This window comes from Leptonychotes weddellii, chromosome 4 (genome assembly GCF_054177405.1).
Source record: "Leptonychotes weddellii isolate Sample4059 chromosome 4, ASM5417740v2, whole genome shotgun sequence".
Classification (NCBI taxonomy): Eukaryota; Metazoa; Chordata; class Mammalia; order Carnivora; family Phocidae; genus Leptonychotes; species Leptonychotes weddellii.
Window position 1 is genome coordinate 141156990 of NC_138372.1, and position 22264 is coordinate 141179253.

The 22264-nt window shown below is 42.1% G+C and overlaps 1 protein-coding gene across 2 annotated transcripts in view; it reads right to left on the minus strand.

Moving 5' to 3' along the window:
- Positions 1–22264, minus strand: part of DPYS (dihydropyrimidinase) — a 72905-nt gene that overhangs the window by 34166 nt on the left and 16475 nt on the right. For both annotated transcript variants that reach the window (XM_081816388.1, XM_081816389.1), the window contains exons 3-7: positions 20133–20312; positions 18742–18931; positions 5852–6008; positions 4288–4429; positions 1674–1816 (exon numbers count right to left, since the gene is read on the minus strand). In XM_081816388.1, coding sequence (XP_081672514.1) covers positions 1674–1816; positions 4288–4429; positions 5852–6008; positions 18742–18931; positions 20133–20312 — 812 coding nt within the window. The remainder of the gene's footprint in view (positions 1–1673; positions 1817–4287; positions 4430–5851; positions 6009–18741; positions 18932–20132; positions 20313–22264) is intronic.

The window sequence follows — 22264 nt, forward strand, 5'->3', positions numbered from 1 at the left end:
ATGTGGGGCTCGATCCCAGGACCCTGGGATCATGACCTGAGCCGAAGGCAGTCGCTTAACCGACTGAGCCACCCAGGCGCCCAGCAATAGTTCCTTGTTAACATCATAACGCAGACCCTGAGTTGTGCCTTGTTGGCATCTGAGGACCATGTACTGCGCTGCATGACTGTAAGCCAGCAACAGGCTGGTACACGGTCCCACTAATGCTTTGCAACGACCGTGGACTGCCCACGACGTGAATGGCTGCCTGAACTGGGACAATGAATGCCCAGACAGTGTTAAACCACAAAAGACAAGCATTTTCTATGGGAGTATCCGGGGCTTAGTTTTAAGCTCATAGCAGAGGTAGCCCTAGTGCTTCTCCGTCTTCTGTTCCCCAGAGGTAGCCCAGGAGCATTTCAATTGCCTCTGGGCCTTTGTGACAAAAGCACCTCCAAGAAACTATAGATTTTCGCTTAGTACAATAATAAACCTAGTAGACCTGGAATAAATGCCTATTCAGTGGAGGTAGAAGGTCTTATGCATCCCTATCTACACATGTATGCACGCACACACACACGCCCCCACAGACGACATTAAAGCATGTGGTGGGCTTTTCTCCAGTACAGATGTAAAGGTTATGGAAGACACAAATTGGGATGCAGATGTTGTCTGTGCTAATGTCTTATAAGGAGAAATCACCAGAGCTTCAGCTTCTATTCAACGCCTTCCTGAGTTGGTGGAAATTGCCAAATCTTCAATATTAACATAGAATTATGGAAATCGGAAACAAAAAGCTGGAGTCTACTGGGAATGCTAAGCTCAGGAGGAACTCAACTGGAAAATTTGGCTAACTAAAAGGGACATCCTTTGTGCTGGAATTTTTCTATCTGAAAGCTTTAAAAAGGCTGTAATTATTTTGAGTTTTCAAGTCAGCCCTTCTCAAACTAAGCCTCCTCTTTTCTTTTTTTTTTTTTTAAAGATTTTATTTATTTATTCATGAGAGACAGAGAGAGAGAGGCAGAGGGAGAAGCAGGCTCCCAAGGAGCAGAGAGCCCGATGCGGGACTCGATCCCAGGACCCTGGGATCATGACCTGAGCCGAAGGCAGACGCTTAACCATCTGAGCCACCCAGGCGCCCTAAGCCTCTTATTTTCTTCATTGCTCTCTATACCTTTCCTCCAAGCGAACTCCAGTGTCTGCCAAGCTTACCACTGAAGTGGTAAATTCATACTGGTTTTACACACAAATGCATCTCCAGGGAGTGGTAAGCAACACAACTTTTGTATCCTCTATGCCAAGGAAAACAAAGGAATGTCTGTATATCAAAACTCTTATCTTGGGGCACCTGGGTGGCTCAGTCGGTTAAGAGTCTGCCTTCAGCTCAGGTCGTGATCTCGGGGTCCTGGGATCAAGCCATGTCAGACTCCCTGCTCAGCAGGGAGTCTACTTCTCCCTCTTCCTCTGCCCCTCCCCCTCACTCGTGTTTTCTCTCTCTCTCTCTCTCTCTGTGTTTCTCAAATAAATAAATAAAATCTTAAAAAAAAAACCTCTTATCTTGTTCACAGGCTCAAAATATATGGTAAATAAATCACCTAGCAAGAAGTGTCTGATTGAGGCCAATAAATAATTTCTTTGCAAGTTAGTGCTTTTTCTCCATGGAGAAGCTAAGGAATACAAGAACTTAGACTTACCTGGTGGCTTTTGGGTCCCAAATCACAATGTCTGCATCTGCTCCCACAGCTATTCTTCCTTTTCTTGGATAGAGATTAAAGACCTTAGCTGCATTTGTACTGGTAACTGCCACAAACCGGTTTTCGTCCATCTTACCACCATGCTGTAAAACAATTCAAGAAAGAAAATGCATGTATTTTAATGACCATGTACTTAAACATCTCCTATCAATAAAAGGGCAAGACTTGTATCTCTTAGAATCAAACAGAACCGCACCTAATTTCTTATATTGTGGAGCCAAACACCTCTGTGGATGCTGCTAAGTCTTATATCATAATGATAATGATGGGGATGATGGGGTAACACAAGCCTGAAGACAACTTTTCACAAACCTAAGCTTAACCCCCACCCGTCACTAATTTTTTCCATCCTTCCCAGAATCATACAGACAACAGCGAAACGTTGGCAATAGTATTTTCAATTTTTGTTTAGAGTTTACTACCACCACCTACTACATTTATGATCTAGCTTATTTACTATAGACCTGAGATTTATGAGATGATCATGTAGACAACAGGTAAAATATTATAGAGTTAAAATAAGACAGACCTTTAAATCAGATGACAAGACTTTTAGAAAGAGGAAAAATCAACTCAAGAGATTAAATTTTGTGCTATTGAAATGTACATGAACCAATAATCATGGACAGTCTATTAAAAGAGATTTTAATATGGACAAGCTTTGGATAAATGTGGTCTCTCTAAAACCATATGATTTGTTTTTTTTAATGTTGAGAGTTTATCCTTATGTACATTTATATGGTTAGGAGTATCCTTAAGGTTTATTTAATTCTCAATGTGTCCATGTCTCACAAAATGATTAAGAATCACATCCTGAGAGTAATATTCCCATGAGTAAACCATCTCAATGTTTCATAAAATAACATAGTTTCTGTACATTATTAAGAAATATTCAATTTTTTTAAATTTTTATTTATTTATTTATTTATTCTTATATTAATTCCCATATATCACATCATTAGTTTTAGATGAAGTGTTCCATGATTCATTGTTTGTGCATAACACCCAGTGCTCCATGCAGAACGTGCCCTCCTCAATACCCACCACCAGGCTAACCCATCCTCCCACCCCCCTCCCCTCTAGAACCCTCAGTTTGTTTTTCAGAGTCCATCGTCTCTCATGGTTCGTCTACCCCTCCGATTTCCCCTGCTTCATTCTTCCCCTCCCGCTACCTTCTTCTTCTTCTTCTTCTTTTTTTTTCTTAACATATATTGCATTATTTGTTTCAGAGGTACAGATCTGATCAATTATTTTAAAGTCATTTATACACTTGATATATTATGAAAGTTTGCTGTAATGAACAGACTCTTATAATAGCACGAGTTCAGAGAAAAAGGCTGAACTTTTAGCAAGAAAATCCAGGCAAAGAGGAAGAGGAATCATCTGGCATGATTAGAGTTAGGGTAGAGGTACAAAGGGCTGAAAGGATGATTAGCAGAAAATAGGGCTATGGAGATGTTTTGAAGATCCTTACATGTAAATTGATTGTTCAAATATCATCCTATAAGTAATGGAGAATATTAAAGGGTTTTAAAGAAGAAAGTAGCATGAATAGTCCTTTGGTTTTGGAAGGCAGCACTGGTGCTAGAGGATAGATAGCACAGGCATATAGCATAGGCAAGTGAGAGCCTGGTAGTAAGGGCACCAGCTGCGAGACTACTGCAATGGTCCAAACAAGAGCAGGATTCAAACTAGAGTAGTAAACATGAAGATGGAAATAAGGAGACATGTTAGAAATCCAACTGACAAGAACTGGTAAATAATTGGAGTTAGAAAGAAAGGTATGTGGAGGGGATTCTGAGGTGTGAGATAATGTCATCTAAGGGAGGGTAATATGTCATCTAAGGGAGGATTTCTGAGAAATGGATGATAATGACATGAAAATGGTGGCCCCAGGTATAACCAGGCAAGTCTCCCCACTGATTGTACAGCTACACATGTCAAGTGGAGGGACAGGTGAACATATGAACATTTAGCCACCTGATTCTCCTCCATGCTCAGGGAGATATTTTTAAATCATGGACATTTAAAAGATTTCTTTTTCTAGACTTTGGATTATTATTTATGTGACTTTATACAGCCATTTCAAAAATATGATATTCAAAGATCCTCAAAAAGGGACATCTACAAAAATTTCATGAAAAGGAGATATGAACATAATAAAAATCCTTCCTGTATTTTCAATCATTCCAAGTATTTACACTAGTGATACATGAGGAACTGGGATTCAAAAATAAGAAATCAGGTAGAAGGGCTATAACATTTCATAGACTTAGAGAGGAAACCTCTTGGTACCCAATCTAAATTTACCCCCTAATGTCTGTATAATGATGCAATGCATCTTCTAAACTCAATTATGCAGAGATCAAAATGATTTTTTACTATTATCCTGGAGGATGGGGTGACAATGGTCATAGTGTTGCAGTCCCAGTCTCCACTCTAATAAAAACAATCAAAAAGCTTTTCTATGAAGGTTTGTGGAACTCTGATCCTGAAATGAGCCAGATCCTGGCTAAAGAGTTAAGCAAAACAAGCTGGATGCTGTGAAACTCACCACGCCTTTTTCCCATATTACTGACATCCGGTCCTCAACACCGTTCACCCCATTGGGAATCTTAGTGAAATCGTCCTTCCCCAGAGCTTTCTGGCAAGTGTTGAAAGTGCAGTGGTCAGTTCCTGTTGTGGTTAGATCACCACTGAAATAGAACACACAAGAGTGTGGGATGAGTAGATAAAAGACGTCAGAAGGAAACTACCAGAACCTTTCCTGTTCTTCTGATGCCCTTCTCAACTGAAATTCAGAAAACTGCAATGGACAATGAGTGGCTTTTTCAAGTATATATTTCAGCCATACCCATCTCTATTTTAGAAAGCACTTTTGCGGGCGCCTGGGTGGCTCAGTTGGTTAAGCAACTGCCTTCGGCTCAGGTCATGATCCTGGAGTCCCGGGATCGAGTCCCGCATCGGGCTCCCTGCTCGGCAGGGAGTCTGCTTCTCCCTCCGACCCTCCTCTCTCTCATTTTCTCTGTCTCTCATTCTCTCTGTCTCAAATAAATAAATAAAATCTTTAAAAAAAAAAAGAAAGCACTTTTGGAAAATAATACTCTTATAAGAAGTGTGATGCAGGATCATACTCATGTCAGGAAAACTGGTTCTAGGCTCCATCGCTTGCTGTTTCTATGATTATGAGTTTGTCCAATGCTCAGTTTTATCTAGAAATTGATGATGGTATGTACTCGGTGATAATTATTTTAGGATCACTGGCAAAAATGTAAGTGAAAAATCTTTGTGAGTAGAGCACTACACAAAGATGAACCTCAGTGGACGCACATGAACAGAGGCAGCCCCTGGCCAAATGGCAACATTGTGATGACAGAGACGTGACATTGGCTGAGGATGTTCATGTCACCAGCGACAGATAGCCCTGCTTTGAATTGTGAATAATCTTGGAGATGTAGACATGTGAAGGAGGAAGGAGGCCGAAAGAAAAAGGTAAATGAACTCTTGAATGTTGTGAAAAACTCTTTAACTTGGGTCTAGTACCTGAATGGGGAGCGCTGGGGTGTCCATGAATGGTGTATTTCTCAAGAAAAGTAATCATAACTTCCCAGACAGAAGCATCTCTGAAAATGGTTTGGATGGCTGTTCATGGGGATAACCTCTCTGAGGGCAGGATTTTTGCCTTTCACCCCTACAGTGGCTCTGCCCTAGATCATAACCTGTTGGATATATACAGGCACATCTGCCTCTTGGCTTATAACAGCATAGAAAAATATTCAAGAATATGTGAATGATAAAAACAAAACATAATGAAGAGACCGGGTTCTAGGCAATAAGTGACAGAAAAGATGAGGAAAAAATTAGGAGAGTAAAATTTTAGTAAAAATTATCTGATTTCTCTGTGTCCAGGAGAGATTTTGACACCATACCATAATTAAGCCACTGTTTTTTTGGTCTCAGGTGAGGGACTCCCCACGGCCTATGATGTCAAGTAGAACAGAACACTGGAGGTCAATGGAAGGTCAGATGATAAGACAAGATGTCCTATGCTCAAACCCGAGACTCACATAATACCTCATTTTGGCAAAACCCTTCACAATCATCTGCTAAATTATTACTTAGCCAATAGATTCATGAGGAAGTGAGGTGTTGAAGGGTCCGGTCGCAGGGGTGGCCCCATAACGTGGTGGGCTGCATGGCGCCATTCTTTATGCCAGTAGTGAGTGCCATCTGTGCCGAGACTTGCTGCGATGGGTTCTCCATAGACCACTTTCCCTGGAAATTTCAAAGGAGGCATTCAGTCCCTTAATTTGCTCTCAAGAGAACCATCTGACAAACACATCAATATTAGTCTTCTCTGTGCTAGCAAAATATGATAGGAATCCCAGACTATAAGTTACCTTTTGTGGGCAGGCTTTAAAAATGAAAACTACGGGGCGCCTGGGTGGCTCAGTCATTAAGCATCTGCCCTCGGCTCGGGTCATGATCCCGGGGTCCTGGGATCGAGCCCCGCGTCGGGCTCCCTGCTCGGCGGGAAGCCTGCTTCTCCCTCTCCCACTCCCCCTGCTTGTGTTCCCTCTCTCGCTGTGTCTCTCTCTGTCAAATAAATAAATAAAATCTTAAATAAATAAATAAATAAAAATGAAAACTACTGCTTAGTGAGCATTTACTATGTTCCGGTGCAGTGCGTGCCGTGATAGGTGATCGTACCCACTCACTGATACTAGGCTTGACCACATGGCTTACTTTGGCCAATTAAATACGAATGGAAGGAACATGTGCTGCTTCCAAGCAGAAGCTGTTATAGCCACAATGAGTTTTCCTTCTGTCCTTAGACTATCACAGGCTGCTTCTTCAGTTGTGTCTCAGGATGAAGAGAATATGGAACAGAGTTAGACCAACCCATGATGGACATGACTATGAACGAGAAATAAATCGCTGTCCTTGGAAACCATTGATATTTCAGATTCATCTGTTGCTGCAGCATAGTCTAGCAAATGCTGGCTGATATGTGTGCCCTTCTCAAGAAATTATCTCAAAAACCCTACCAGGCAAATGCTATTATTATCCCCATTAAAAGATGAAAATCAAGTTGATGGGGTTAAATAACTTCTGTACAGGTGCATTACATGCAGTCAACATAACATAGATGGAGTTGGGGAGGTAGGATCTGAATCCAGGCATTTTTGACGCCAGCCCTAAATTCTATGCAACACTACCCTTCTGACAATTACCACACGGCCATATGGCATTCAACCACAGCATATCTCTGTTACAAATCGACTGAGAGTCTCTTCATACCCTTAAGGAAAAAACAAAAACAAAAACCAAAAAACACAAAACTCCTCCAAAAACTCATGTTAAATAAAAGAACACTCAGATAATAAAATTGTAGCCAGAAATGCACATTTTAAAAATCATGCAAATGAGGCCATCAAAGAGCACACAATGTTAGAAAAGCAAAAAGTGCATAGTGAATTTGAATTTAAAATCAGAATCCTCTCTCTGATTAGCATCTGTTGGGATAATAGATACTGGCATTGGCATTGAGCTGATCATCCCCAAGCAGTCACAGAGGTGAACACAGAGCAAGGGATGCCTGTACATGGAACTGGTTCGCTCTGGCTAGTCCGACAGTGGATTTCAGTCAAAATCCTGATAGAGAACTGAAATTAACTCATTTCATCAGAGGATACTGACAGTGGATGGCCACCAGCTGCCTACGTCATATTCAACTGGAATGTAGCACCCTCTCACAGACCATTTCTTCCCTAAACTAGCCACTTGCCTCTTGCAAACCACGAAACAAGGCTTACTGAAGCCTAACAAACCTAGCTTCTTAAGTAACCAAGTATCACGGTCAATAAAAGTTACCCCCCAAGAACATAGCCAATGCTAAGATCCCTCACTTCCATGTCTCTCTCTCTCTCTCTCTCTCTCTCACACACACACACACACACTGAACCCCATCCCCCTTCTGTTTCTTACTGTCTTACTCCCAGAAAAGAAGAAATACCATTAATATCTTGTTCTGGTGTGTAGGACAAGAAGCAATCCTTTTTTAATATGAACTAAGAAGTAATGTACCATTTGCTGGAGAGATAGCAGGAGAGACCCCATATCTGATTTGCGGGTATGGAGAGACTTCCTATCCCAAGAGAACATACAGATAGCTGTTCAGACAATGAAAAACTCAGAGACTTGATCTGTAATCACTTTACAAGCTGCCAACTCAGGATTTTCCATGGTGCTTCATCATACAGAAAAGATTCTTGTCACATGCTCTATTCAATCATTTGGCCCATCAAGGTGAGATGGGGATACAGTTCCAAAGTTCTACAATTTTAATAGCTCTCAGGAAAAATTAAAAGTGTCAGCATCTACCCAGAGTCTGCCAGAACTGTTTTGAAACCAGATGACATGTAATCTCCTTGGAAGGCTTTAGCACCTTTAAAATGTGACAGGCCACAGTTTTGGTGTATATACAACAAGCTCGTCATTAACGGGGCTATTTTCAACAGTCTCCCCATTAAGCATCTGCAAATATACTTTTAAAATTTTAAGTAAAAGTAAAAATTCCTAATTACTCTTCCCCCTATTTCACAATGGTTCTAAGACATTTTCAGACAATAGATAGTATTCAAGAAGTAAAAGACGAGAAGGAAAACAAGGAGCCTGGGTAATCCATAAATTGGAGAATCAAACTGGATAATTCAGCATAATTGAGGGTTTATTAGATTTGGGCCAAAAATAAAGTAATAAAAATATCTAACGTATGTATAGCACTCTATAGTTGGCAAACATAGTTTGAAGGTCATGTATCTTCCTTGACCTTCACAGCAACCCCCATGCTGGTTTGACAGATAAAGGAACTGACGTTCAATGAGATGAACTAAGTTGCCCAAGTCACACAGGTAGTAAGTGATACACCAGAATTAGAACCCTAGTATTTTGATATCATATCATACATACGCATTATGTTACTAGGTAAAATGTCATTCTTCATTTCTTGGTAAAGAATGTATGTTTTTAAACGTTTAAGTCCACCACAAGCCATTTGTGGATGGGGCTGAGCAATTTTCCAATTTCACTTACTGGTTTCATTTACTACGCTTAGCAGGTTGGTAATGAAAAGTGCTATATCTGTCCTAGTCTGGTACTCTCCTGATTACATTTGAGACCAGATGGTTTCAACAACTCTTTGGAAATAGAACATCTTCATCATTAATCTCCTCCACTGTCTCAGCAAGATTCGCATTGTACCTTGTCTACCCAGATAGGGTCTCTCCTCTCTCCAGTGTTTGGCCCCAAGACAAAAAAGACTCTCTACTCGTGATGCTCTCTCCCACTTAAAGGAGTTTTTCCCTCTGAGAGATTCTAAAGATTTCCAAATAATGAAAATGTCCAACCAATCCAAACTCCCCTCTGACCAGACAACCCATTTATTAGATGAAAGCGATAGAGCAGGTGTTCACACTTTGTCTAGATTTGCTAGTAGCACCTAATCAAGTCCCAAGATCTGTTATAAAAGGCCAACAAATGCAGACAGGCTGGCATGAGTACCCAGGAGTGCAAGCTTTGGCTACCAACAGAAAGCCAAACACATCTATAAAAATAATTTTTCCTAGCTAGAAGGACAGAGTAGAACCTTCCTCGGTTCTGCTTTGGTTCAAAAATATTACATTTGCAAAGAAAGGAAATGACTGAGAAGGAAAATCCAGAAGCAGCATAATAGAGATCGAACAGATTCAGGTTCAAATCCTGATTGTGCTACTTTTTAGTTAGTGACGTGTGCAAGATGACTCACTGCTCTTAGCCTCAGTTTTTCTCATCTATGAAGTGGGGTCACAATGTCTCTCTAGAGTGGCAATTTCATGAGGATCAAATAAATTAATGCATATGAAAGTACCTAGCATCTTGCGATTCTGGGTTCACTTCATGTTATGGGCTGAATTGTGCCCCTTACCAAAATTCAAATGTTAAAGTCCTTACCTCCAGTATCTCCGAATGTGACTGTATTTGGAGGGTCCTTTATAAAGGTAATTAAGTTAAAATGAGGTCATTAGGGTAAGCCCTAATCCAATATGAGTGGAGTCCTTCTAAGAAGAGGAAATTTGGATGCAGACACACACAGAAGGAAGACAATGTGAAGACAGAGGGAGAAGACAGTTATCTACAAACCAAGGAGAGAGATCTAGAATACATCCTTCCTTCACTGCCCTCAGAAAGAACCAACTCGGGGTGCCTGGGCGGCTCGGTCAGTTAAGCGTCTGCCTTCAGCTCAGGTCATGATCCTGGGGTCCTGGGATCAAATCCTGCGTTGGGCTCCCTGCTCAGCAGGGAGCATGCTTCTCCCTCCCCTCTCCACTCATGCTCTCTCGCTATCTCTGTCTCTCTCAAATAAATAAATAAAATATATTTTTTTAAAAGGAATCAACTCTGCCAACACTTTGGTCTTCTGGTCTCCAATACTATGAGAAAATTCATTTCTGTTGTTTAAACTGTCCTGTCTGTGGTACTTTGTTACAGCAAGTATGTCCCATAAACGTTAGTTTCCTTATGGTTACACAATTCTTTTTTAAAAAATGTTTTAAAATGGCCAATCTTCAACTGCTTTGCAGTTGAACATAAGGTAAATCATCTTGTTCTAAATTTAAAGGACAAAGGAGTGTTCAGATGTTCACATACAGAAAAAGGAAGTCTGAGATTCAGATCCACCTTGACTCAGCTGCATGTGAGTCCTTCCTTGGGAACAGCACTGGTTACTAAGCATCAGCTAATCATGCTTGTGATAACAAGATTTGATTTATTCTTGTTCAGCTCTCACAAGCAATGGTCAATGCAACCACACAGAGAGAGAGTGGCCCCTGTGTGGACCTTTCTGCCCATCTTTTAAAACACAAGAGGAACATGGTGGGGAGGGGGGGCTGCAGGCAGAGTTTAAATAAAGTGGAAAATAAGACATCTAAAACCTCTCTGTAACAGAAGTTTATACTTTACAGCAATAAGCCTGGAAAGTAAAGCTTTTTACAGTAAGTAAAACCAAAACCAATCCACATCAAACAAATGAAAAAACCCCCAACCACAATGTAGCTCAGTTCACTATAAGTTACTTGAGGATCAAAATTAACATAATCACTTTTGCAAATCCAATGCTTAACATATATTTGGTGTCCAATAATTTTGGGTTTTTTGGTGTGTGAGAGCATAAAGAAAACATTTTATTAATAAGTTCAGATGAGAGTCTTATTTATACCCTAAAGACAGGAATATGGATATAAAAGAGTTGAACTTTATTAAGACAAGTTAAACTGGAAACTAAAAAAAAAAAAAAGCATTAACAATTTCAGTAATAGTTGGAAAACAAATTATAACAGATATATATCAAGTAGAGCATGAAGTAAGTTCTGAGAGAAGTCCCCACCATTTGAAATTAAGCACCAGAAACACAGTGACTCCACGTGCATGAGAGTTCTAGTGGAAGGGGAGGGAGAGGTAAATGATACATATTTGAAAGGCCATTAATAATTCCAGACGCCAATACGTGGAGAAGTGGAGGCATTGATAACCAAAATTACTCAAACCAAAATAAAAAGCGTCACTGAAGCTAGTGAAACATGTTGACATATACACTCTTTGGACAAAGACATGAGTGAACGCGGTCTGGGGCCGGGCAGATGGGGATTTCTATATATGACACAAACACAGCTGGTTTGTCCAATTTTACACGTGGGTTATGGAGTAAGGGAGGCAGATGCTGCTTCTGGAAGAAAAAAAGGATAGCATTCTAGGGGCAGCCTTCTGGCTCTCTTACCTCATTTTTGCAAAAGCGGCTTCTCACATGAAGGATGAGAACTAACCTAGTTCTAGTTACTCAATTTAGATGAACTAAGACCAGAAATAAGCATGAAATTTAAATTCCTTGCAAACTGTCAAAAGCGATTCTGATTTCAATGGCTTACACGTGACATTTTTATTCTTTCTTCTTGTAACCTGCTTTTTGTTTTTTATCGCAAGTGCTAAAAGAAAACATCAAGGTTTCAAAACAAAGGGGAAGCTCAGGCTTCAATTTAAAGTTGGGGACGCAATGTACATTTCTGTCTCTTTCTTCTCAGTTCACACCAAGATTTCTGAGAGATGGGCAAGACCCACAGCTGCTCTGAGAAGGAAGGAGGGCCCACAGCTGACCAGAAGTTTAGGTAGATTTTAGGAAGACAAGAAAGCAGAGGGATGGCAATAGCTTATGAAGGACAGTCATGAACATAGTCCAGGAGCACAACCAAGATGTTAAAAAAAAAAAAAGAAAAATTGACTCAGCAAGAAACATGTGGTTGTCCGTTTCTTTTTTCTTTTTTTAATTTAATTTTATTATTTTTTTAAAAGATTTTATTTATTTATTTGACAGAGAGAGACACAGCGAGAGAGGGAACACAAGCAGGGGGAGTGGGAGAGGGAGAAGCAGGCTTCCCGCTGAGCAGGGAGCCCGATGCGGGGCTCGATCCCAGGACCCTGGGATCATGACCTGACCCGAAGACAGACGCTTAACGACTGAGCCACCCAGGCGCCCCTGGATGTCCGTTTCTTTCCCCAGGTTTGGGGAGTTCGCAGCTGTTCTTGCTTTAAATATACTTTTTGTCCCTTTCTCTTTCTCTTCTTCTGGAATTCCCATAATATGATATTGTTCTTTTTGTTGTTGTGTTTCATAATTCCTATAGGCTTTGTTCACTCTTTTCATTCTTTTCCCATTTTAGTCTTTCGACTGGGTAAAGGTCCTATCTTCTGGTTGTTGATTCTTTCTTGTGCATGGTCGAGTCTACTTTTGAAACTCTACTGAATTCTTCAGTTCAATTACTGTATTTTTTGAACTCTGAGATTTCTGGGGTTTTGTTTGTTTGTTGATGGTTACTATTTCCTTGTCAAACTTCTCGTTTTGTTCATGCCTCTTTTTCCTAGTTTCATGTGGTTGTCTGTCTGCTGCTTGTAGTCCACTAAACTCCCTTGAGGGGATTATTCTGAATTCTTTGTCTGGCAGTGCATAGGTCTTCATTTTGTTAAGGTCAGTTATTGGGGCTTGACCAGTTTCCTCTGGTGGTGTCATATTTACCTGATTTTTTTTCTGATCCTCGATTCCTTACGTTGGTGTCTGTGTGTTTGAGTAATTGGGGTTCTCTTCCAGACTTTACAGGGTTGCTTTGGCAGCAACAATCCACCAGTTGGCTCAATTTAGATTTCTGTGTGTGTCTGCTGATAACGTCTTTGGGCAGGTGGGGCCTGCTGTTATGGTGTATTTTTGGCCGAGGCAACTGTGTGAGGTCTGGGGATAGGGACGGGGGAGAGGGGGTGTGCTGCTGGCTGAGAACAGTTGGATGGGATGGCTGGCTTGGTTCCCTACCCAAGTGAGGCTGATGGGTGGGCTCCGTGGGTACCCGAAAGCTGCGGTCAGGCTCACTCGGTGGTCAGGGTACTCTCTTCAGTAGTGGGGTGGAGCTAGGACTTCGCTTCCCTGCCCTGGAGGGAAGGGCTTTTGCAGGTCATTGTGTGAGGGCCCAAATCGAGCCTGCGTGGACACTGAATGCTCTGCCAGGGGAAGGGACTGGTTTTGCTCTGCTCTCTGTCCCAGGGCCACCCCACGGAGGGCTGGTGAATGGGCTGTGCCCCTTCTTCTGTGTTCTGGCTTCGTCTCCCGGTCAGACAGGCTGAAGGCTGTCTTCAGTGACAAGTGGGGCTATGAATTAGATTTCTTGCCCAGGCACAGGGGGAGAAGCAGCTCTAAACTGGTCAGGCTTTTTGTTTGTTGTCTTAATTCAAGCCGACCTGCACCCCAAGTTCCCTGGCCAGACGGTACCTTGGGCTTTGCTCTGAAAACTATTGCTTCTGTCCGCTCTTCTCTCGGTCTGAGAGCCGCTGCGCCACACAGCTTCAGGTGTTCTCGCCACTTCTTCTGGCCAGACGGGGCCAGCAGACTCTCCACGGCGGGTGGGGCTACGTTTCAGCCCCAGTGCCTGGGCAAGAGGGGTGGGGGTCGCTCTGGACTCTTCTCAATTTCCCAAACAGGCTCTCTGGTTGGCAGGGGTCAGGAGCTACCCTCAGCCTTGGCTCTGAATGAATCTCCTGCCTCTGCACAGCACGGGGAGCCTCCGTGCCTGCTGCTGGCTCTGCTCTGTGTGATCAGCTCTACCTGTTGCTTGTGATCAGCTCTACCTGTTTGCCTCCGAGCTTGGGCACTGCCAGGCCACACAGCTTCGGGGAGTCGTGGCCAGCCCTTCTTGTCCGATGGCGTCGGAAGGCCCTCCCACAGCAGGTGGGGCCCTGACTCAGCTCCTTGCCCGGGCATGAGCAAACCGGGCTCTAGGGTCAGCAAAACTCCTGGTTTAGGGATGTGAATTGGGCAGGTCTGCCCCCCCCAGAGTCCCCTGGCCAGAGTGTGCCCCCAACTTGGTTCCGCTGCTGTCTGGGATTACTACTTGGGCAACTGCAGGTACGAACTCTCTGTCAAAATCTGTGTGCTGGTTGTCGCCGCCCTTCCCTTCGTCCCCCACAGTCAGATTCCCAGGGGGTAAGCTCTGCGGATTCCCCTGAAATCCTCACGGTGTCAGACCAGAGTAGAGGCTCCCCAAAGTGACCCACAATGCTGAGGGAGGTTGGCTCTCCCCCTGGATTCTCTTTTCCCACTGGAGGAACCAGAGGCTCAAGGGAGACCTCTACTTGTGGTTCTGCCCTGGCCTGGGGGAGGGGCAATGCGGTCAACGTGTAGTCACTTCTCTTACCCTCCTAATGCAGTCTGTCTTGGTCTCTGTGGCAGGGGGTGCTTCAGTCTCAGCCCTGTGTTCTGGGATTCTCTCAGTGTGTCTTATTCTTGAATAGATGTTAGCTGCTCCTATGAGGGGGAGCGGAATCAGGAACGACCTAAGTCACCGTCTTGGCGACATCACTCCAACCATGTGTTCTCTTTCAGTAATGATAAAAAATAACAAAATGATGATAATGTTTTAAATAAAATTTTAAATGTAAGGCCAAAAACCAAAGCCAATTAAATACAAACTTGATATCTGCATTTCCCAAATCTGTAAACCAATTTCTTCTTGAACAGAGTGGACAGGAATGGAAAAAATTGGGGCTTTGGGGCCATACTGACTTGGGCTTGAATTCCAGGTTTAGCACCTACTAGTAAGTGATCTTGGGCTTAATTTACCAAACTTTTCCAAGCCTCAATTTCATCAGTCAGAAAACTGATAAAACTTGGCTTAAGCATTGTTATGACAATTTAAAAAGATAACATACATTAAAATGCACGAATGACATAATATATAGTAAAACAAGAAATGATATAAGACATATTAAAATATATGCCAGGCACATATTAAGTACTCAACAAATAATGTTGGTTGTTATATAATCATTAACCCTCATGCTGCTCTCTTCTGGGTAGATAGTTGGCAATTCAACAATGACATCAAACTTAATAGCATTGTATTGCTAGGCTACTACAATAGAGAATTAATAATTGGATCCCTTTTGTGCTTCCTGGAGCAGTGATTCTCAAACCTTAATATGCATATGAATCACCTAGGGCTCTAGTTATAAGTGCACATTCTGATTAAGTGGGTCTGGGATGGGGTCCAAGGCTCTGCATTTCTAACGAGCTCTCAGGGGACGCTGATGCTGCATTCTAGGGGACACACTCTGATGGTAAGGCCCTGATGATAGAATGGGCTGGCAAAGGTATTCACAGATAGGACGTGTGCATATCATAAATCTGTAAGGCTGAACTGTTTCTTATTTAAACATGATAACAATGAATAGATGTGTATTGCTTGTTCACGTTCTGAAATTTTGTTAGATAATAAACGAGCAAAAGGTCAGTGTGGTCCACCAGCTCTTGTCACTCTAGACTCTCCAGGGATCTGCCCTTGGGTTGGCGGATACAGTCACCATGTGAACAGTCTGGCATTGTTTATGCCCAACCCACCCCTTACTCCCTCTGGGTTCCTGCTTGATCACACGTGAGAGTTCACATGCCAGGCGTGGGAAACCTCTTATGCCAATTTATTCTGGACCTCGGCTGCCTCTGATCATTGCACATTAGAGGGATTTTACAAGTGTTACCACAGTAAGTGTGACTCAGCTGGAACATCTGGGTTGACATTTTAAATATTTCCTATTTACAGCCTCTTTAGAAAGGGATTTAGCAGTATCCAAAAAGTATGTATGCATTTACCTTTGAACCAGCAGTCCCACTTTTTAGGACGCTACTCTGAGGATCCTTTTCTGTGGCCGGCAGAACAATGGTGCCCCAAAGACCTCCATGTCCTCATCCCCATAAGCTGTGACTATGTTCTCCTACGTGGCAAAAAGGACTTCACAGATGTGACTAAATAAAGAACCTTGAGATAGGGGCTTTATCCCGGATTAATTGCAGAAGAGAGGGACAGCAGAGGAGAGCAGAATAATGCAATGTTCTCCACCCACCCCTGCAGTTTTGGAGATGGAGCAGGGGAAATGTGAACCAAGGAATGTGGGTGGTCTCTAGAAGGTAGAAAAAGCAAGGAAAGGGATTCTCCCCCTAGAGCTTCCAGGAAAAGAACCAAGCATGGCCTACAACTTAGTTTTAGCCCAGTAAGATGTGGGTTAGACCTCTGACCTCCAGAACTGTAAGAGAATACACTTGTGCTGTCTTAAGCCGCTAAGTTTATGGCCATCTGTTTACAGTAGTGATAGAAAACAAATACACCTTTCACATAAAACAGCATATGTATAAGGCCATCACTGTGGTTTTATACGTAAGAGCTAAAGACTGAAAACAGCCCAAGTGTCCATCAGTAGGGGACTAGAACAAATACAGAGGCATACTCTGCACCCGTAGGAAAGAATGGAGAAACTCTAGACCTAACATGAGCTGACCTTTAAGACATATTTTCAAGTAGAAAGAAAAGCCAAATACAGAACACGAGATATACTACTTTACCTTTCAAGTAGGAAAGAAAGAGAAATAAGAATATGCACATATTCTTTTTTCATAAAGAGAAACACTATAAAGATAGGCCAGAAATAAATTAATAAAAATAATTACTAATGAGGTGGAGGATGAAGTTGCTAGGGAAGGAAGTAGAGTTTCTCTGAGAATACTTTTTTTTTTTAATATATAATTTTGACTTTGGGACCATGTAAATGCGTTACCTATTCAAAAAATAAAATAAAATTTAAAATTTAAAATAAAATTAAAATGTCCATACTTAAGTTTAATAGTTTTCTACCCATGACTTATTCCAAAAACCTTCTCTAGACTTTTACTCTGCACCTAATGGAACTCTATCCCAGTAAAAAATTAATACCTAAGATCAACAAACTGTTTTCTGACAGGTCTGTCAAAATCGTAGCTTGATGTGGGTTAAGACTGCCCATTTCTGCTGATTTTGCTATTTCTTAAATCATATTCTGACATTATGGACCTGACTGACAGGCTGTAGGACATGGAACATGATTTACAGAGCAAATAATTATATAACAACCAATTCCATAGAGTTGGCAACAGAGCCACCTGGTGGCAGAAACTAAGACTGTAACTTTAAAATTGCAGTATTTTCTCTTTGAACTGCTGTGCTCTTTTATACTGAAATTATATTATTGGGGAAGGCGAGTGGGGAGAAGTAAACAGAAACGGTTGGTAGTAAGACCTTATGGGCTCCTGTGTAAAACTGAGTTTACTCTGAACACAAGGTTTATCGATGGATTACATTTTTAAAATGCATTCAACTTGCACAAAATCCTTATTGAACCTTCATGCAACAAGAAGCGATTTTGACAAAATTAATGTTAGTGTTAATTAAAGACATGCCGAATCTAATTTCATAATTTTTATAACCCATATTTTAAAAAGTTCAGTCAGTTTCAGTTTAAAAAGAAAACAAAGAGCCAGGATGATTTATAAAACTATTTCTGATTTCCTGACTTTTTTTTTAAATTTTTTTATTTATTTTTGAGAGAGAGAGAATGACAGAGAGAGAGAAAGAGAAGGGTGAGGGTCAGAGGGAGAAGCAGACTCCCTGCCGAGCAGGGAGCCCGATGCAGGACTCGATCCCGGGACTCCAGGATCATGACCTGAGCCGAAGGCAGTCGCTTAACCAACTGAGCCACCCAGGTGCCCTGATTTCCTGACTTTTAAAAGTGAGATGATGCTGGCACATCCTAGGAGGGTCTATTATATTTTATGGGCGGGGGGAGGGGCTTTGGTTTTAAAATCTTAAAATAATTGTCATAAAAATACTATTTGGATAATTGCTCTAATAGCTTTAATACCCAGGGAGCTATGGGACAAATCAACTCAATTTGAAAGAAATTTGTTGAGCATCTACTGTGTACCCTGCGCCATCCTGATTCAGGTACTAAGAGGATAATGGAGATGCCTAAGAGACAGGTAATCTTCTTTAAAATTAATCAGAGAGTTTGCACTTAGCCATCAGATTAAAAAGTGGGCTGCAGATTAAAGAGTGGGGGACCTGTGGCTGAAGGAAATGTCCTGAGGTTCCAAGGATGGTGGAGAAATAACCTAAGGCAGAGAAGCAGAAAGGAGGATACAACTAGACATGCATAAGGTGCAAGAAAACAGAAAGGATGTTAATGGAAAAGGAGGAAGACGAGCTGCGGAAATTCATGCGCAACTTTTTTTTTTTACAAAGGTAACTTCCTGTGTATTTATTTATTTATTTATTTATAAAGATTTTATTCATTTATTTGACAGAGAGAGAGAGCGAGCGAGAGCACAAGCAGGGGGAGCACCAGGCAGAGGGAGAGGGAGAAGCAGACTCCCCACTGAGCGGAGAGCCCGACTCGGGGCTTCATCCCGGGACCCTGGGATCATGACCTGAGCCGAAGGCAGATGCTTCACCAACTGAGCCACCCAGGCTCCCCTCCCTGCAACTTTCTCGTAAGCAAAGCAGGAACTGCGGCCGATTTACCTCACTCTTCAGCTACTACTGAGCTATAGGCGAGCTTGTTGCTCAGGAATTACCGTCTCTCCTTGCATCCGCTATGACCTTGGCTGCAGACTTGCTCATCACGTGCACGATGTAGAGAGGGCAGTTCACGGCGCTGGCGATGGTGATGGCTCTCAGCGTGGCTTCTGCCTCCACCTCTTCCGGGCGGCACAGCTCATGGCCCTCGGGCCCTGTTATCCCCAACCCCAGCATCTTCTTTGCTCCCTAAGAAGACGGCGGGAACAGACACATGTGCGAGGAAGGTCTACTAATGACAAGTACCATGATCTTCTTGTGAATTAAATACACAGCCAGGCTTTCAGACCTATTAGGGGTAGAGGGGTGTGTGTGTGTGTGTGTGTATTTGGTAAACACAGTTTTAACACATAAACATGACACTTGGTATATGTTAGCTTTTCATACACATATTTCACAATTAAATTATTTCGATGGAAAGGCTGAAAAAGATAGGAGGTAATTTGAATCACATTCTTATTGCTGGTTCAGTACAAAATAAAATAAAACCAAATATTCAAATGCCCAATATTTTTAAGTGACTCATATGACATTACGTAAGTAGCTGTGCTTTTTACTGAATCATAGTCTTCGCTGCCCTCTGTCCCACCCACCGAATGATATTGGACGAGACATTTTCCCACTGCAAAATGTTATTTCTTCCTTACAAAAAAAGCAGGAAGTCAACACTCGGAGTGGGAAAACGGCTGGCCCGGTGTCATACAGCTAGAAACGAGGAGTCCATTTAAACTCTGGTCGGCTTGAATTTACAGCTCAGGCTCACTTCTCATGATCCCTGGTTGCCTCCTGGCCACCCAGCCTCACTCTCCCTGACTTTAATGGGAGGTGAGCCTGGGGAGAGAAAAAAAAAAAAAATCAGCTAATATAAAGGGTAAGAGACAGCACTTTAAATCTTGCAGATAGTGTATCCTTCGGGCATTAATAATGGAACTCCCATGAGAAATAAATACCCCATCTAGATTCCTTCAGAGCACATTTTAATACCAGTTTCTGAAAAGAGTGGGGCTTTAAACAGCACTTAATACACTGCTTGAGTCATCAGCTCCCACTCATGTCCACACTTTAGCATTCTGAACCAGCAGGTGGAGCTACAAAAAAAAAAAAAGTGCTGGGATACACAAAGAAAAGTATTTGTTTGAGAAACATGTTTGAGATCTGATAGCTAATCTGAAAAAGGGAAATCTTTATTCCAATGCATATATCACCTGAATAAAAGTCCGAGCATGGACTTAAGTAAACCGAGTCAAGTGTTTCCAAGCCATAGGACATGAGTGTCTGAATTTCCATTCTTCCAATGCACAGAATGAGCTCACCCACTTGGGTCCAACTGTCTCTGGCTCAAGTGATGGCCGTTTCATTTGTGGCGAAGCTCTGGGATGTAAATGCTTACCTCTGCGATCAGGTCTCCGTTTTCCGCGTGGACCTGAGCAATTGCTCCAATTTCCTTGCACTGAGAGAAGGCCGCATACAGCTCCTCATCCCTCACCATGTACAGGTCTTTATAGGCCATAAACATCTTGAAAGAGTTCACACCTTTGTCTTGGGTAAGGATTTTCATTTCTTCTTTAACCTAAAAGGGGAACAACATCCACACACACACAAAATGCCATGCTTTCGTTCAAATAATAATCTCAACATTCTCTTCAACATTCGAGATGTTGCATTCAGAAGAGAATTAAGTAAAATAAGGCAACAGTTAAATTCCCAAAAAAATGCAGTTAAGGCCTTGATCCTTCCCCCCGGTTAGACCTCACTTCATCCGATGAAGTGCTGTTGGTATGATGCTTTTAATCGTGAAAGAGTTCATAGTTTTCCCCAAAGTACTTCATTTCTTTACTCGGACATAAAATCCTCGGCATCTATCTCCTGATGGGAGGAAATTATTTTGGAAAATGAGAACGAAGCCACTTGGCAGCAACGTGAGAAATCATGTCTCTAAAAGGGATCAAAGCTAATGCGAGGTAAGGCTTTGGACTCAGATCTGAAACCCGCAGGATGGGCTCTCAGATGGAGGAGGAAGACCCGGATTGAGCCGCCGGCCCCTCCTGGGACGTGAGAGACTCTGGACAGGTTGGAATCCTTAGGAGACTTCAGGTATGCCAAAAGTAAGGGACAAGGTAAGATCAAAACAAGCTCACTCACTACCCTTGCAGGTCCAATTCAAGTCTCAATAAAAACTAAAAACTTCAAAGAAAAAATTGGTAGATTTGACCAAATACAATTGTTTGAATTTCTATATGTTAATACACACAGACATACACCCAACACATGTTCTAGGCATAGGATTATTGATTGCTTTTAGTTGTCTATCAACTTAATAAGAAAAACTCTAACATGCCAGGTGAAAAATACTACCAGCAATTCAAACAGTAAATACAAATGACTGATAAACATGAAAAAAAAATGTTAACCTTTATGCTAACTAAAAAGCGCAAAATAAAACAATGCCATTTTTTTCTATTGAATCAGTGATGTTTATAAATGACTCTATTACATGTCAGATGACTCACTTCTGTCACTTCTGATTCCCTTACTAATTTTTCTTACTTTTCTCTGTGGTGCTTTATTTATTATATATTTCCTTTCTCATGGCTTCCCCCACTAGAGAGCAGGGGCTTTGCAGAGTTTGTCCACTGCCGCGCGCGGGAACAGGGCCTGCCGCGGTGGCCATGCCGAAACTATCTGCTGGATGGATGGCTGACTGAACGGACCTATATACAGCGTATTCATCAAGAAACGGAAAAAACGCTCAAATGTTGACAGTGGTCATCACTGAAGGATGAAATGAGCTCCAAGGTATGTTAAGGGACAAAAGCAAGGGGCAGGACATGATATAGAGTGCCTCATTTTCTTTTTGGGTTTTTTTTTGGTTTTGGGGTTTTTTTTTGTTTTTTGGGTTTTTTTTTTTTTTTTACTTTTCTATAGTTTCAAGTTTTCTACCATGAGTATAATCTTTTTTAAAGATTTTATTTATTTATTTGACAGAGAGAGAGAGCACAAGTGGGGGGAGCAGCAGAGGGAGAGGGAGAAGCAGGCTCCCGACCAAGTGGGGAGCTCGATGCCGGGCTTGATCCCAAGACGCTTAATGACTGAGCCACCCAGGTGCCCCTTGAGTATATTATTTTTTTTTTAAAGATTTTATTTATTTATTTGAGAGGGAGAATGAGAGAGAGAGAGAGAGAGAGCATGAGAGGGGGAGGGTCAGAGGGAGAAGCAGACTCCCCGCCGAGCAGGGAGCCCGATGCGGGACTCGATCCCGGGGCTCCAGGATCATGACCTGAGCCGAAGGCAGTCGCTCAACCAACTGAGCCACCCAGGCGCCCGAGTATATTATTGTTATAGTCAGAAAAAAAATGCCTTAAACATTGTTAGCATATGCACATGACGGGCTTCCAAATGCAGGCATGGTGGCTTAAGCCTTACTGCTCTGAAAGTGTGCTACCTGAACCAGCAACCTTGGCATCGCCTAGGAGTTGGCCGGAAATGCAGATTCTCAGGCCCTGCCCCAGATCTGCTGCTATG